Source organism: Phycodurus eques, chromosome 13 (genome assembly GCF_024500275.1).
Source record: "Phycodurus eques isolate BA_2022a chromosome 13, UOR_Pequ_1.1, whole genome shotgun sequence".
Taxonomy (NCBI): Eukaryota; Metazoa; Chordata; class Actinopteri; order Syngnathiformes; family Syngnathidae; genus Phycodurus; species Phycodurus eques.
This window is the reverse complement of record NC_084537.1, coordinates 13,001,441-13,017,523: the sequence shown is the minus strand read 5'-3', so window position 1 is coordinate 13,017,523 and position 16,083 is coordinate 13,001,441. Positions and strand designations below refer to the sequence as shown.

Below are 16,083 nucleotides of genomic sequence, written 5' to 3'. Positions count from 1 at the left end.
AATATCTCACTTAATGTTTTTTTTTAAATAAAAAAAAAAACACCTTGATTTTGTTACTTGAGTGTCCAGAAAAGGCCCCTCTGACAGCTAATTCTGTTTGCCCCCGTTTTGAATCCGCTTTGTCCTTATTTGGTGAAGAACGCCCTCTTTCCTCTGATTGGTTGCCATTGTGTAAAAGACCGACTTGTGAGAGCGCACATTTGTTGTGTTGACAGCGCTGGCTCGGGAGCGGAAAGGGAAGGTGGAGATCTTTGTTAGCGACGTTGACCTGATTTCAGGCCTCTCAGAAGAACGTCTGTAACTCAAGAATGTGTGGACAATTTTAATTCATATTTCCCATTTTTACAGAGGCACCATACAGCCAATATTACAACCCAAATGCTAGAAAAAGTTGATTTGGTAAAATATGGCACCTTTATGCTCCTAACTAATTTTAGCAGCAGAAAGATTCCACCCCAAAATCAGGTTACAATGTTAAGATGACATCCAAACTGTCATTTTTCTCCACAGGTGCTAATGCGGGCCTTAAGGGACTTCAACCTGCCAAAGATAGTGACCAATGATGTGCCCATATTTCTGGGTCTCATTAGTGACCTCTTCCCTCAGTTGGAGGTTCCCCAGAAAAGAGACACTGAACTGGAAAATGCTGTCCGCCAATCAGTTAATGAGCTGCGCCTTCAGCCGGAAGAAAACTTCATACTGAAGGTACTACTTCATCTGTTAATTATCTATACCGTGTCCTGATTAAGTGACCAGGGGCCTCATCTACAAAGACTTGCATGGATTTCCTACTGAAACATGGCGTACGCTCAAATCCAGAAAACACCTGACGCACAAAAATATCCAGATGTAGGAATTTGTGCATACGCATAAATCCAAGCACATTTCCTTCATACATCACAATCAACGTGGAATTGAGCGCACATGTTGGAGTGGCCGACCCCTCCCCTCCGCTACATTTACATATCCAAACCATATCCTGCACCTGAGATCCCGATCGGTGCATGATCAGGAAAAAGGGAAAATAAGCAAGGTAATGAAGAAAAATAATTTGTTGCTCAATGAAGTGGAGGTGCGCAAGAAAATCGTCTTTTGGCACACTATCTTCCGGCGTTAACAACAAGCGAAAGAGGAGTGAATGGGACAGGGTTGAAGTCAGAAATGGCACAGACGCTGAACTAAAATAGAAGTGGTCAGACATTAAGCTGGATGTAAAGCGGAGGACAGCTGCCCACCGCCAAAGAGTGGCCAAAACAGGCGGAAGAACCAGCGCGGAGGGCCTCGCCCCGTTTGAGGAGAGAATCGCTGCAATCATGGGTGACACTACTCTCACATGCGGCTGAGTCTGATTACCTCCAAGGTGAATACCATGTATTTTTATAACTCACAATAAATGTGTTCATACAGGAACCTACACTCAGCCCTATGAGAGAAAGGTTCATGTGTAAATGTATGTATGGTATTTGTAATAAATCTTTTGAATTCAAATAGAAGCACATCAGCATATCAAAGAGGATATCAAAAATGTTGACTCCTGTTTGATTACTCAATTAATTATTTGAATACACAGGAGAGGACATGCAGTCGCAGCCACGTGCTACATGTTCGGGGGATTGTCTTTAGTGTCCCAGACGCGGAGGATTCCTCCAGCGTCCCTCACTGAGAAAAAGAGTCTTTTGAATTTACTCAATTTGAACATGTACATCGGTTGCACATGATAAGATGTGTTAAAATTACATAATTTGCCCCTTTTCTCCTAAAAAAAAAATATGTCATTTAAACAGATTTGAATCATGTGCAACTGATGTACATGTTCAAATTAAATTCAAAGGATTCTTTTTTTCAGTGCTGGCATCACTGGTGTCACAGGCACAGAGGATTCAACCCCTGTTCCTGGCGTCTTCTCCGGAATCCCCAGTGTCTCCGACACAATTACACACCGACTGGCCGTGTCCTCACCTGTGCTGTGCTGGAGTCACAAGAGGAGATTGTGAGGGCAATAGGCAGCATAAATGATCGCCTTGATCGATTTATAGGCGTCCTCACAAATATCAGTGATTCATTTGATAAACGGGTTAACAAGTGAATTCTGAGTCCTTGCTTCTTTTAAATTGTTGAAATCAAATGTTGTCGGGCATTAATTGTTCATCAGTGCTAATTGTTCATGTGTCTCTAATGTGCAGATTTATTATAAGTTATTATAACAGTTTCCCAGCATCACCTCTTGTCGCCAAAGCACCAACAGCTGTAGAAACGTACATACGCCAGCCATGAATTTGATGTGAGGCACCGCACATTTCCACAGTCATTTCACTCTTGATACGTCTGAACTTTGCAGTGAAAAAGAACGTATAACACGTTTTTGTGCGTACGCATCTTTTGTACATGAGGCCCCTGGAGTCTATCAAAGCTGACTTTGGGCGAGAGGCGAGGTACACTCTGGTCTGGTCGACAGCCAGTTGGCGAGCATATATAAACAAGCAACCATTCACACTCATATTCACACCTATGAACAATTCAATCTTCATTTAACCTTCCTTGTATGATTTAGGAATGTGAAAGAAGGGAGAAGAACATGCAAACCCCAGTACTACTTGATCTCATCTTGAATAGATACAAATCTATATAATTTGTCTTTTATTAAGCAAGGGTCAGATTCATACAATATGCAAATGTAATTTGTGTGATTGTAGGTCACTCAGTTGGAGGAGCTGCTTGCTGTCAGACATTCTGTATTTGTCATAGGTGGACCAGGAACTGGAAAGAGCCAGGTTAACGTTCATACAGTACATACTGCTCTATTAATACTTTTTTTTATACCAAATATTCATGTATTTATTTTTATACTAGGCATTAGCATTTCCATTTGTTCAGATGGAATTTACACTTGATATTTTCGTTATTTACTCACCAGATCTTGAAGACCCTCCATAGAACCTACGCAAACATGAAGATGAAACCAGTGTGGATTGACATCAACCCTAAAGCTGTGACCACAGATGAGTTATTTGGATATCTGCACTCTGTGACCAGAGAGTGGAAGGATGGTGAGGGCTATCACACCTGGTACTCTCAGGGTTAACAGAATTAATTTAAGAACCATGTCTAGAACTCAATAAGTAAGAGCGTTAAATCACTGTCGATTAACGTATGCCAGTGGCTTACTGTGGGTGGGGGTGAAGAGCGCAAAATTCATTCAGTTATACATTATATTCAATATTTATTTCTGTTTGCAAGCTTGTGTCATTAGTATGCAATATATTGATATGAAATATAATGGTACAAGAGGTTTGAGCATACTTAACTTGAAAACTAACCACTAGTTGTACACTAAGGGTCTCTGTCTCTTCAACCTATCCAGCTAAGTTGTGTAACACATTTCGATACTTGTACAACATTGGGAGTGGAGTTTTTCCTAAGTTGCTGCTTGATCTGCTTCAGGCGTGTTCTCCACTACCATGAGAGAACTGACTTCAGTTACCCATGATGGTCCCAAATGGATCGTTCTAGACGGGGACATTGACCCCATGTGGATCGAATCACTCAACACAGTTATGGACGACAATAAGGTCAGTATCTCTTGTTTACCAGAGCAGCATAGTGACATATCATCTCATAACATCTAAGAACCTCCTTTGTTAGATTATCCTTTCACCCAAGGGGGGAAATTTTATCATAGCCTAATTTGATTTCAACAGGCTCTGCTTTCTATCAGGGACCATATGTGCTGACGTTTTTGTGCTGCTTGGCTTTTTGATGACATCAGAAATTCTTTGAAACCCCAGCTATTATAATAGCACCGCCTTGACAGTATTATGTATGTGCTTGTAAGAATGGACAGGCAGATGTGCAATGACAAACAAATGTGATGCGGTTTTACCCAATTCAGTTTTTTCAGCCTGTATCAATGTGGCCATGACTCCCCCTGTTTTTCAAGCACAAGTCAGAAGTATGTTGGCCTTAAACGTTTAAAAAAAAAATAATAATAATAAATTTTGGCAAAGCGCTCCTTTAAAAAAGAGGAAGTTGGGGTGACAATGCGATTAAGACATGCAGTAATATGGTGTATGGGTGGCAGTAGGTTGGTGACAGACAGACAAATGAACTATAATAACAATGTAATTCTATATAGGAAATCTATCCATCCATTTTCCGCACTGCTTAGCCTCACTAGGGTCCCTCACGAGGGCAAGTGGCGGCATACACCCTGACCTGGTTGACAGCCAATCGCAGGCCACATATAAACAAACAACCATTCGCACTCACGATTTAAAGATTTTAATTAACCTACCATGCATGTCTTGGGGATGTGGGAGGAAATCGGAGTACCAGTAGAAAACCCACCTCTGTATGGGGAGAACATGCAAACTCCACACAGAAGAGGCCGGTTTTGGAACTGGGTCCTCAGAACTGTGAGGCAGATGTGCTAACCAGTTGTCCACCATGTATATAGGTCATACGTCAATAAAAATACATAAGATTAGTTGCTAGAATATCCCATTCTTGTTTGCTATGGTGATGGACAGATTGAAATCTAAGGTCAGACAGAAGTCTCCCTGGACTATGATATTTGCAGATGACATTGTGATTGCGGTGGATGGAGGTATGCACTGAATGAGGAATGAATATATGACTCAGCAAGAAAGAGTACATCTGTGTAAATCAAAGGGAGGCCAGTGGAATGCTAAGGTTACAAGCAGTAGAGGTCCAGAAGGTGCAGAAGTTCAATTACTTGGTATCAACTGCTCAGAGCAATGGGGAGTGTGGAAGAGAGGTAAAGAAGAGTGTTCTGGAAGGATGGATCTGGTGGAAGAAAATGCCAGGGGTGATCTGTGACAGAAGAGTACCACCAAAAGGGAAAGGAAAGGTTTATTTGACAGTCATAAGATCAGCCATATTATATGATTTAGAAACAGTAGCAATGACCAGGAGACAGAGGTGACAGAGTTGAAGATGCATGTGTAAAGAAGGGACAGTGACTCTATCGTTGAAGGATGCAGGAAATGAAGCCACAAGGTAGGAGGCGGAGAGGAAGACCAAAGAGAAGCTTTATGGATGTGGTGAGAGAAGATAAATAGCTGGACTTTAGACAGAAGCTGCAGAGGAACGACAGAGATGGAAGAGAACGAATCACTGTGCCAACACCTGAAAAGGGTTAGGATGGAAGGGAAAGAAGAAGTTTCTAAAAGATCCCTTTGTTTCTGAAGGTATTGACTTTGGCCAGTAATGAGAGGATTAGTTTGTCCTCCTCCATGCGTCTCCTCTTTGAGATATCTCATCTGAAAGCTGCTACCCCAGCGACTGTGTCCAGAGCAGGAATCCTCTACATCAGCCCCCAGGACCTTGGCTGGACTTCGTAAGACTCGAGCACACCCCGATGTACACAATCAAACTTAAGTCACTGTGATTTTGTCCATACCTCAGTGTTTACTTTGTTCTCAGTTTCGTGACAAGCTGGATAGAGACCCGGCAGGCACAATCAGAACGAGCTAACCTCACTATTCTGTTTGACAAGTATGTTCCCTACTGTCTGGAACAAGTCCGCTGCAACGTGAAAACTATCACTCCCATTCCGGAAAACAGCATGGTGCAAGTAAGGACACATGGTGCTCCTTAAATCATGACAGTAAATATAGCAAAAGGTTTGAGATGTCCTTGTTGTTTTCTTGTGTAACCAATCAATCAGACTTTGTGTTCCTTGTTGGACTGCCTACTGATTGATGACAACACGCCTCCTGACTCCCCCAGAGAAGTTTACGAGATTTACTTTGTCTTCGCCTGTGTCTGGGCCTTTGGAGGATCCCTTTTCCAGGATCATGTATGTTCTGACTCAATAACCTATTGTATCAAGATTCATATGGCACTGACTTTCTGCCAACAATTCCCGGTGCAGCTACGTGACTATCGTGCTGAATTCAGCCGCTGGTGGGCAAAAGAAATGAGAGCTGTGAAGTTCCCCTCCCAAGGAACCATCTTTGACTACTTTATCGACCCTGAGACCAAAAAATTTATCCCCTGGAGCGAAAAGAAGGTTCCTTTTGAGCTGGAGCTTGACGTGCCTTTGCAGGTATAGTTTGTACCAGTGATGTCTCTCAAAGAATGCAATTCCTGTAAATGTGCTGAAGAAGCCCCTTTCTGTAATGTCATGTAATGTATTTTCAGACAGTGCTTGTCCACACCCCAGAAACCATCTGTCTGACATATTTCATGGACCTGCTCCTCCAGAGAGGCAAACCTATGATGTTAGTGGGTAACGCAGGAGTGGGGAAGACCATTCTCGTGCGTGATAAAGTCTCCAAACTGAAGGAGGAGTACATTGTGGCTAAAGTCCCCTTCAACTACTATACCACCTCAGCTATGCTGCAACGTAAGATTCGGTGATAATTTCTTAATCCTTCTGTCTCTGTTACCAGTGTTCTTCCGTGTATTCACCTATTAATTTTTTTAACCTCTCTTATGTACGTTATACGCAGGAAAACTGGCCTATTAGTGTATTATATTAGTATATAAGTAATGCTTTGATGCCATCTTGGTGCTGAGGAACTATGTTGAAGTGATTTAAGTCTGTTGGCCCGTCTGTCTATCGCTGGGTCGGTGGGTGGTCTATTTGGTCTGTCTCTCTGTCTGTTTGTCTGACTGTCTGTCATTCATTCGGTCTTCTCTGCATTGGATTTAACCATCTGTTTGTGCTGTGGAACCCATGCCCAGAGGCAATATTGTTATTCAATCTAAGACTTGGCTTGAATAAGAATACTGTGTAAGCATTTATTTGTTTTATAATCAGCAACTTTATGACTTACACAATACAATACAGTGCAAGATATAAATCATAAATTCTGCCTTTACCAAGATAACTTGAATGACATCCAGTACAGAGCAGACCTCCCTAGACTGAAACTACATCACTATGCATCATGATGGTGATGTAATTTGGACTGGAGAAGTATTCGTTTAACAGTTCGCAGTGGTATAGAACTGCACTGAATAAAATGGAGAGGGACATTTCAAACTGCAGCTACAATAATACACAAATTGTTAAATTAATCCCTCACTGACAGTGTTAATTAAATATCTTTAGAAAGGTTGAGTTTGTGATGCTTGTATTTGATTTGAGGTCATCCTACATACAATTAAAATTTTTCCACAAATCCAACCCATACATAACATTTAGGTGTGCTAGAGAAACCACTGGAGAAGAAAGCAGGTTGTAAATTTGGACCTCCTACTACAAAGAGACTCGTCTACTTCATAGATGACCTCAACATGCCAGAGGTGGACGTATACGGGACCGTCCAGCCTCACACGCTCATACGTCAGCACCTAGACTATAATCACTGGTGAGACACATTTTTAAAAGCTGTCTCCTTAATATACAGTAGAACACCAACTGACGCAGTTTGATTCTTTGCAGGTATGACAGACAAAAACTGGTACTGAAAGAGATCCATAACTGCCAGTACATCACCTGTATGAACCCAACTGCTGGAAGCTTCTCCATTAACCCTCGACTACAGGTGCAGTAATAAATGAGTTGTGATCTGCCGTTTATGATCTGCCAGCTTCTAACTGCTCTGTTTTGTCATACAGAGACATTTCTCTGTGTTTTCAGTACATTTCCCTGGTGCTGATGCATTGGCCACCATCTTCTCCAGCATCTTGTCATCTCACTTCCTACAGGGTGGATTCAGCTACGGGGTCTCACGCTCCGTCAGTCCTCTCGTACAGGTGCAGTGTCAGACTCAGTGACATATTTGTGTGAATGACCATGTCACATTTGCCCGGACTACAAATGATATCAATCCCTCTAGGCTGCCATCTCTTTGCACCAGAAAATTACTCAGAACTTCTTGCCCACTGCAATTCGCTTCCATTACATTTTCAACTTGCGAGACCTTGCCAACATCTTCCAGGTTATATAAACACATGAAAATAATTGTTGTAAATGAATTACATTTTATGATAATTGCTGCATCTGTGCATTTATGAGCACAGGGAATCTTGTTTGCCCAGCCTGAGTGTATCCGATACCCCATGGATCTTGTTCACCTGTGGCTCCATGAGAGCTCCAGGGTGTACTCAGACAAACTGATGGAAGAGAAAGATGTGGAGCTCTTCAACAAAATCCTGCTGGACACTGGCAAGAGATACTTTGAGGTCAAAGATAAGAAATGGAAAATTAATAATAGTGACTGAAACCAAACTGAATACGGTTTGCTGTTAATCTGCTTTTTGGCAATGCTAAAATTCATAATTTATAATCACAAACAACCCTTAGTATGATCTCATCTCTCATGATAGTTGTTTGCTCAAACAAACACTGTTTCTGCTGCATCTTCTTTAGGGAATTGAAGAGTCAATTTTTATCCACCAGCCTCTGGTGTACTGTCACTTTGCTCAAGGGGTGGGAGAGCCTCGCTATCACCTGGTAAGACACTCAGATGTATTCAGGTCAGGAGATATTTTTCAATCTGCCATTTATCTGTCAAGCATGATGCGATTAATTGATTTAGACTTCAATTAATTTATTTTGGACATGATTTCAAGCTCTATATTCACGAAGCCAAGGCTTCTGTCATATCCAATCTGGCTGAATCACTGAGGAAGAATGTGTGTTTATTAGCAAACTAATTACCTTTGATTTTATTTTAATGGACTCTTCAGAAGAAGTAAAATCATTCTCCTATCTGGAAGTGATTACAAAAGTGATGCACTTAGCAAGCTTGTTTATTGGTCAGGCATCAGACTGGGAGAAACTGCAGAAGATCCTTATTGAAGCTCTGGAGCATTATAATGAGGTGCATGCTGTGATGGACCTTGTGCTGTTTGAAGAAGCTATCCAGCATCTGTAAGACAAGAACACATACATACAAACATACGGTATAGAATCCACAGAGCATACACACTGTTGTAAATGTTACTTTTTGCGCAGATGTCGAATCAGCCGCATCCTGGAAGCTCCCTACGGTAACGCCCTTCTGGTTGGGGTTGGCGGCAGTGGGAAACAGAGTCTCTGTCGGCTGGCTGCCTTCCTCAGCACGCTGGAAGTCTTCCAGGTCACGCTGCGTAAAGGCTATGGCTTTAATGACCTCAAAGTAACACACACACACACACACACACACACACACGCATTCCATGGACAAAAGTATTGAAAGAAACCCCTTCAGGAATTAATTAATCAATCAGATCTTAGTTGCTTGGTATCTTTCTATGCTTCTAACTTTGTCAACATTTGATGGAACACAATTTTCTGTTCCCACTGCTCAAAAGAAGGGCCATAATATAGTCATCTTTGGATGAGTTCGGTATGCATCAACCGGGGAGCCCTGACCTCAAGCAAATCAAACTCATGAACAAACATTCCCACAGACATCTTGTAGAAAGTTTCTCAGATGAGCAGAAGCTGCGTGGGACTCAGGCATTCAGGATGTGTGGCCTAAATAGCTAGTAATGTGCCTTGTGAATGGGATTAAGGAAGGAAATGTGCAGTGTTGACATTCAAGTGAATTTTGTATTCTATATGGAACATTTTCTGGAATTTTGCACCCCTATGTGGGTGTAATGAGCATGTGTCCCAATACTTTCATCCATGAATGTCATCACACTGTAACAACATTATAGGCAATGATACTCATAGATGTTCAAACAACAACATTCTTTTCTCCACATGTCCAGAGTGACATAGCAGCATTGTATATGAAGGTCGGAGTGAAGAACATTGGCACAGTGTTCCTTCATGCGGATGCCCAGATTCCTGATGAAAGCTTCTTGGTGCTCATCAATGACATGCTGGCTTCAGGTTAGTCTTTCACTTTGGTCAAAGGTTAGAGAATGAGGATAACATATCAACAAACAGATTTTTAAATACATTTACGGAGAGATTGGATATAACTATTTGATACAGCTCTTGTATTGGATTCGATTGTACTGATGTCCCTAATGAAGTATCCAGTGGTTGTAACTGTTTTCCTATCCAGCATTACCACAAAGAGAAACTTAAAGAATGCTATCAAATTTCCATTTACATTATTTACAGAAAAAAAAGACCTGTGACTTTGAATATGCATGTATTTCAGGGGACATCCCAGACCTGTTTAGTGATGAAGAAGGGGACACAATCATGACATCAATGAGAATGGAGCTGCGAGGTTTAGGACTCATCGATTCCAGAGAAAACTGCTGGAGCTTCTTTATAGAGAGAATACGCAGGCAACTCAAGGTCTGCAGTATTTCATATTTATAGTACACTGTTCCCTCACTCATGGATTCACCTATCCACTGTTTTATTTTTGTTATTTATACCTATCTGTTATTTGCTTTAAAAAAATCCCCTTTTCACTGTTGTTGTGCTCAGTCCAAAGCATTGTTGAATATAAAAGTATTGCTTCGGCTCCATCTTGTCTCATTTTGGTTCCAATGAACTATTTTGAAGTGAGTTGAGGAACTTCCTGCACCATTTTGTGGAGTGTGGGGTGGGGTTTGTAGGGTGGTAGCGTCATGTGACACAGGCGGACTTTGATGTGCTTGGCTGACTGGCGCTGTGTTTGTACCATTTTAATTGATGACACTCTCATAATTTAACGATTTTTCTGCATATTAAATTAGCGATTTAACATAATTTTGGGGTGCTGTTGTGTTCATGGGATAGTGCAATGGTATACGATAGCAATATAAGGTATTATACCAACTTGAACAAAGTGGTGCTTGGAAAGTCAAGCAAGATGATGTTTTTGTTTTTTAATTTCCTGAAAAGTTGTCATTTTGCAGATGGGAGGATTCCGCCCTCCAGCGAAAATACAGTATATAAAATATGACCCACTTTATAATATAGTACACTCCTTTTACGACACCAGCAATGCAGTGAATTTCGTCTCCACTGCTGCCTCTGAAGTTATACGAAGACAAGGGGGCGTGTTAATTTTGGCGATGAAATGGGGGGGGGGGGGGGGGGGGGGTCCAAAGGAAATTACCCTTTTACCAGTTGATCCAAAATGAATTCATTTTATTGGAATTGCTTTTTGTTCATTTTCTTAAGCCCAGAAAATACATAAAGACAACTTGTTATTGAACTATGGACCATCTACACCCCAGAGGTCCTTTAAGGCAATTATAAAGCTTTTGTTGGGTCGTCAATTACCTGCGGATTTTCAGTATTTGTGGGGGAACACTGTATTAACAGACCACATCCGATCTTTAGCATTGTTTTCGATTACTGTGCTTCGTTTTCTGTTACACCTCCATCATCCAGGTGGTGTTGTGTTTTTCCCCTGTGGGGTTCACACTGCGGACACGGGCACGGAAGTTTCCAGCTCTGGTGAACAGCACGGCCATCGATTGGTTCCACCCTTGGCCTCAGCGCGCCTTGCAGTCTGTCAGCACCACTTTCATTCAGAAGATACCTGGACTGGAGGTCTTTATGTTGTCAACATCCCCTTTTGATGTGATAATTTTAACAACATATTTAGAATAGTAAAAGCTACAGTGGAACCTCACAGGTCAAACACAATTTAAAAAAATAATAATTTCGCCTTAATGTAATGTTTATTGACTGTACAGGAAATGCTTTAAGTAGCATTTTAACTGTCATACAAGTGGGAATAAAATATTAACCAGTCTTAGCAATGAATGACAAAGGTGTAATGTGAGTGTCACTATTAACTTAATTGTAATTAGCCTACGGGAAATTGAATACAACATTTAACCTCTGCAGCCAAATGTGAGGACGTCCATCAGTGAGTTTATCTCCCATGCCCACACCAGTGTCAATGAGGTAAGTTATTGCAAAGCACCATGGGAGATCTTCACTCCTGACACCACTTTTGTCATCTCCTCTTGTCTCGCCGCATCACAGCTGAGTGTCAAGTACCAGCAGAGTGAGAAGCACTTCAACTACACCACGCCAAAGAGTTTCCTGGAGTTCATGAAGCTATACGGCAACCTGTTGGGGAAGAAACGAACTGAGCTCAGTCAGAAGATGGAAAGATTAGAGAACGGCCTCCAGAAGCTGCAGAGCACCGCCTCCCAGGTCAGCAATTGTGTTTGTGAGATATTGTGTTTGTGAGATAAGGATTGTCATCTATTACCAGAGGTGGGGAACTCGAATCAAATGACCTGACTTGAGTCAGACTTTGCCAATTTTAAGGACTTGCTTTGCTTTAGACTTGAGACTTGTGTGACTTATTCCCACCTCTGTCTATTTAATCCCTTTCATTAGTCATTGTTTTATTTCTCTTCCAGGTGGAAGATCTTAAAGCCAAGCTAGCGGCGCAAAAAGTGGAGCTACGTCAGCGGAACACGGACATTGAGGCTCTCATCTCTAAAATAGGGCAACAGACAGACAATCTCAACCAAGAGAGAGCTGTGGCTGATGCTGAGGAGCGAAAGGTAAAGAGGTGTGTGATATTTGTTTCCCGTCCTAATAACTGCTACGCATTTCCTGTATTATTTTAGGCATTTTTAAACAGTGGGTAGCACGTCTGCCTCACAGTTCTTAGGTTCAGTGTTTTTCAGCTGGGATAAGCTTCGGCTCACTCATGACCCTAATGAGGATAAGCGCTATAGAAAATGGATTGATGGATTTATTTTATTTTTTTAAGGCTGGAAAAATCCAATGTGTCTTTTTAGGTGGAAGCAATTCAAGCAGAGGTGAGCAAACAGCAGCGAGAGACAGAAAATGACCTGGCCAAAGCTGAACCTGCACTCCAGGCCGCCAATGCAGCCCTCAATACACTCAATAGGGTAAAATAAAGCAAAAAATACTTTATCTCCTTGATGCCCTTTGTGTAAACATACAGGATTTGACCCCAAAAAATAATGTTTCACTGACCATTACTCATATTAAATTTTGGGATTTGGGTTTATTGACATAGATTAATACATTTGAGGTAATTTAATACTGTATCTTAAGAGAAATGGTTAGTGTGGGCTCTCTCTTCAACAAGCAATGAATGTTCGATTTTGAGATTCCTATCTCACGACCCAATTGCCGCATAGATTGTTTTGAGGATTGTTGGAGCATTTCCACCAATTGTTCTTTTGTGGCGCTGATGGATGGCCAAGGTCTTCCAGAAGGTTGCTTACGAATGCCTTGAACAGTTCTGCTTCTAAATTATCTGATACGAGCAATGGTCGCATTGGTGGTTCACTGTAAAACTGTCTTCTAAATTGTATTTACAAGTTAATCGTATTTTGAAATTACTTAGGTTTATTTGCACCTTAAACTAAATTTATGTGAGTTATTTTTTTGCGACAACATGTACAAAGCGTTGCATTTGTGTACGCGTTCCAGTTGAATCTAACCGAGCTGAGGACGTTCCCAAACCCTCCGGCGATCGTCACCAACGTCACAGCAGCGGTTGTAGTGCTGCTCGCTCCTCAGGGCAAGATCCCCAAAGATCGGAGCTGGAAGGCTTCCAAGGTGGTCATGAGCAAGGTGATCCTTTTTAACAGACACCCACATAGGAGACCCTCTGAAATAAATTAGATTCTGGCCATTCGTTGCTAGGCAGAATATACTGTATGAGGCAAAGTATTGTGCCCGATTAGATTCTGGCCATTCGTTGCTAGGCAGAATATACTGTATGAGGCAAAGTATTGTGCCCGATACCGTAGACCAGTAAGTGTGGGGCATGCCTCCTACGGGGGTCACAAGAGGAATTCATTTGAGGTGCAGCGATTTTTCAACCTGTGATGCTAACTTTATCTATTTTTAATTCCTGTTATGAGAGCAGAAAGAGACGACGAGTCCGTATATCGATTCCTCTGACATCTCGAATGAGTGATTTCGTAACACGCAAGAAGTGTTTTGTGATTCTGAACATTTATAACAAGGCGTCAAGACAGAAGCACTCTAAAGTTTGGCTATATTTCATGCGAAAAGATTATACTTGCTACTTCCAACTCTTCCAAAGCTTTAATTTCCAATGTAAACGTCTTTTGTACTATCCTACAATCAAAATCAATCAATAAAAATATTTTTATAAATATGATGACATCATATATCATTTGCAGCATTACATTCCCTCACACAATGAGAATTTATAAGAGAATCGATAAGAAATCGGACTAATAAGTAGTATCGATAATGGAATCGGAACAGCTAAATGCTTATCAATTCCCATCCCAAACTGAGACAGTAGTATCAAAAGCAACACTGTTGTAGTATTAGGCTCACTCTTAAAAAAATAATTCAAATGAGCTTTTTATTTTAGTTAAAGTTTTATTATGTTAGTGGATCTATGAATTTTAACACTTTGAACTCCACTGCTATAGGTCTATTAAAAAATTTGTCAGCCAGACAGACACATAAAAAGGAAGTTACAGTCGTCCAAAACCATTTTGAGACATGTCTATGTATTTACATTAATTTCACAAGTGAATCACTGTATTAAATACACCACAGTGTATTTCATATGAATTGAAGAAAGTCCACTATAAAACTATCTTTTACATTTCAAATTTAATTAGATGGAATCCACACAAGGATTGAAATTATTCAAGTGTCCTTGTGCTGTTCCTTGTTTGTCAAGGTGGATGATTTCCTGCAGGCTCTGGTGAATTTTGACAAGGAGGACATCCCAGAGGCCACGGTGAAGGTTGTGAGGGACGACTACCTTAGTGACCCCGAGTTCAACCCTGAGTTCGTGCATCACAAATCTTCTGCTGCTGCTGGGCTCTGTGCTTGGGTGATCAATATGATCCACTTCCATGATGTAGGTTTAATGTCATCAGAACTGAGCCCCAATTACACTTCATGAACAATAGGCCATCGGAGACACTTTGTAGTCATTTAAATACTCCGGAAGGGTTTCGGCCAGAATCGTTTGGTCTCTACTCTATGCTTGGACTTTTTAAACAGGGTGGGCCAAAATCCAGTTGTTTTTTTTCACGAAAAGTATTCGTCGACTGCCGAGTGTGGGTGTATGTCTGTATTATACTGTTTAACACATGCACATCACAGTTCAGAGGTCGTTGGTTTAAATCCAGGCTGCGGCTTTCCTGTATCGAATTTAAATGTTCTCCCTGTGTCTGCGTGGGTTTTTTCCAGGTACTCCGATTTTCTCCAACATTCCACAAAAATGCATGGTAGGCTAATTGAAGACTCTAAATTGTCCATATCTGTGAATGGTTGTTTGTCTATGCGTGAGCTGCGATTGGCTGATGACCTGTTCGCGGTGTATCCCGCCTCTCACCCAAAGGGTACGTTCAGAAATTTAATCTGATGCTCTCAATGCGCTCTGAGAGTGCAGTATTCAAGGAGGCAGAGGGCGTTCCATTTTCCATGAATTTACGAATGAGCGTGTTGGCCATTGGCAGGGATACGTCAGTGCATCTGCCATGTTGAATGTTGTCATTTCTGCCTGTAAACATCTCGTCCTGCCTGACGCTTCGGCCACTCTGTCTCCTCAGTCAGAGGGGCGGGAGTGTGCTGCGGCACTCCCGGAGTGTGGCGCTCTAAATAAACGAATGGCACACTCCAACAACGCTCTGAGTTTCCAAACGTTCCGGAGTGTAGAGTCCGTGCTTGGAGTGAATTCCCGAAAAAAGTCAGCTAGGATGGACTCCAACACACCTGTGATCCACCCGTGAGGGAAAGCGGTTAAGAGAATGGATGGAGAATGAATGGATGTATTATACTGCCCCAAGGTGGCCAAGCCACACAGACAAGGAGCTGCACAATGTCCACTGAATTTAAGCAAACATTTTTGCTTTTTTTAATCATGATATCATTAATGTATGTCTTTATAAAGCAAAATAATAACAAGAGCTATTTTTCTTACAAAAACAAAAAAACAAAACATTGCATCCTGCACTGTGGAGTTTTTGTGTGTAAATGTTTTCCCCTTCCCAATCCTTGTGCTGCCATGGGTAGATTTTTGTGAGTACATCTCAAATCTTTATTCAATGAAACAGATGTTTTATTTACATGCCAGGAAGCAATTAAGAGTATTCAATCCACAGGTATTCTGTGAGGTGGCGATAAAGAGGATGTGCCTGTCACAAGCCAATACTGACCTTGTCGAGGCCGCGGATAAGCTCCAGGTCATTAGGAAGAAACTAGCTGTGAGTCCTCACAGAACATTTGAA

At 41.5% G+C, this 16,083-nt stretch overlaps 1 protein-coding gene across 1 annotated transcript in view; it reads left to right on the top strand.

The window, feature by feature from the left end:
* dnah9l (dynein, axonemal, heavy polypeptide 9 like) overlaps nucleotides 1-16,083 on the top strand; it is a 52,724-nt gene that overhangs the window by 22,598 nt on the left and 14,043 nt on the right. The window contains exons 39-65 of the mRNA XM_061693234.1: nucleotides 511-705; nucleotides 2,694-2,771; nucleotides 2,915-3,047; nucleotides 3,442-3,569; nucleotides 5,208-5,356; nucleotides 5,443-5,593; nucleotides 5,687-5,818; nucleotides 5,894-6,067; nucleotides 6,163-6,367; nucleotides 7,172-7,337; nucleotides 7,412-7,514; nucleotides 7,588-7,725; nucleotides 7,809-7,910; nucleotides 7,993-8,154; nucleotides 8,342-8,425; nucleotides 8,736-8,845; nucleotides 8,930-9,092; nucleotides 9,673-9,796; nucleotides 10,074-10,216; nucleotides 11,246-11,407; nucleotides 11,708-11,767; nucleotides 11,849-12,022; nucleotides 12,235-12,381; nucleotides 12,622-12,735; nucleotides 13,286-13,429; nucleotides 14,526-14,708; nucleotides 15,958-16,059. Coding sequence (XP_061549218.1) covers nucleotides 511-705; nucleotides 2,694-2,771; nucleotides 2,915-3,047; nucleotides 3,442-3,569; nucleotides 5,208-5,356; nucleotides 5,443-5,593; nucleotides 5,687-5,818; nucleotides 5,894-6,067; nucleotides 6,163-6,367; nucleotides 7,172-7,337; nucleotides 7,412-7,514; nucleotides 7,588-7,725; nucleotides 7,809-7,910; nucleotides 7,993-8,154; nucleotides 8,342-8,425; nucleotides 8,736-8,845; nucleotides 8,930-9,092; nucleotides 9,673-9,796; nucleotides 10,074-10,216; nucleotides 11,246-11,407; nucleotides 11,708-11,767; nucleotides 11,849-12,022; nucleotides 12,235-12,381; nucleotides 12,622-12,735; nucleotides 13,286-13,429; nucleotides 14,526-14,708; nucleotides 15,958-16,059 — 3,726 coding nt within the window. The remainder of the gene's footprint in view (nucleotides 1-510; nucleotides 706-2,693; nucleotides 2,772-2,914; nucleotides 3,048-3,441; nucleotides 3,570-5,207; nucleotides 5,357-5,442; nucleotides 5,594-5,686; nucleotides 5,819-5,893; nucleotides 6,068-6,162; nucleotides 6,368-7,171; nucleotides 7,338-7,411; nucleotides 7,515-7,587; nucleotides 7,726-7,808; nucleotides 7,911-7,992; nucleotides 8,155-8,341; nucleotides 8,426-8,735; nucleotides 8,846-8,929; nucleotides 9,093-9,672; nucleotides 9,797-10,073; nucleotides 10,217-11,245; nucleotides 11,408-11,707; nucleotides 11,768-11,848; nucleotides 12,023-12,234; nucleotides 12,382-12,621; nucleotides 12,736-13,285; nucleotides 13,430-14,525; nucleotides 14,709-15,957; nucleotides 16,060-16,083) is intronic.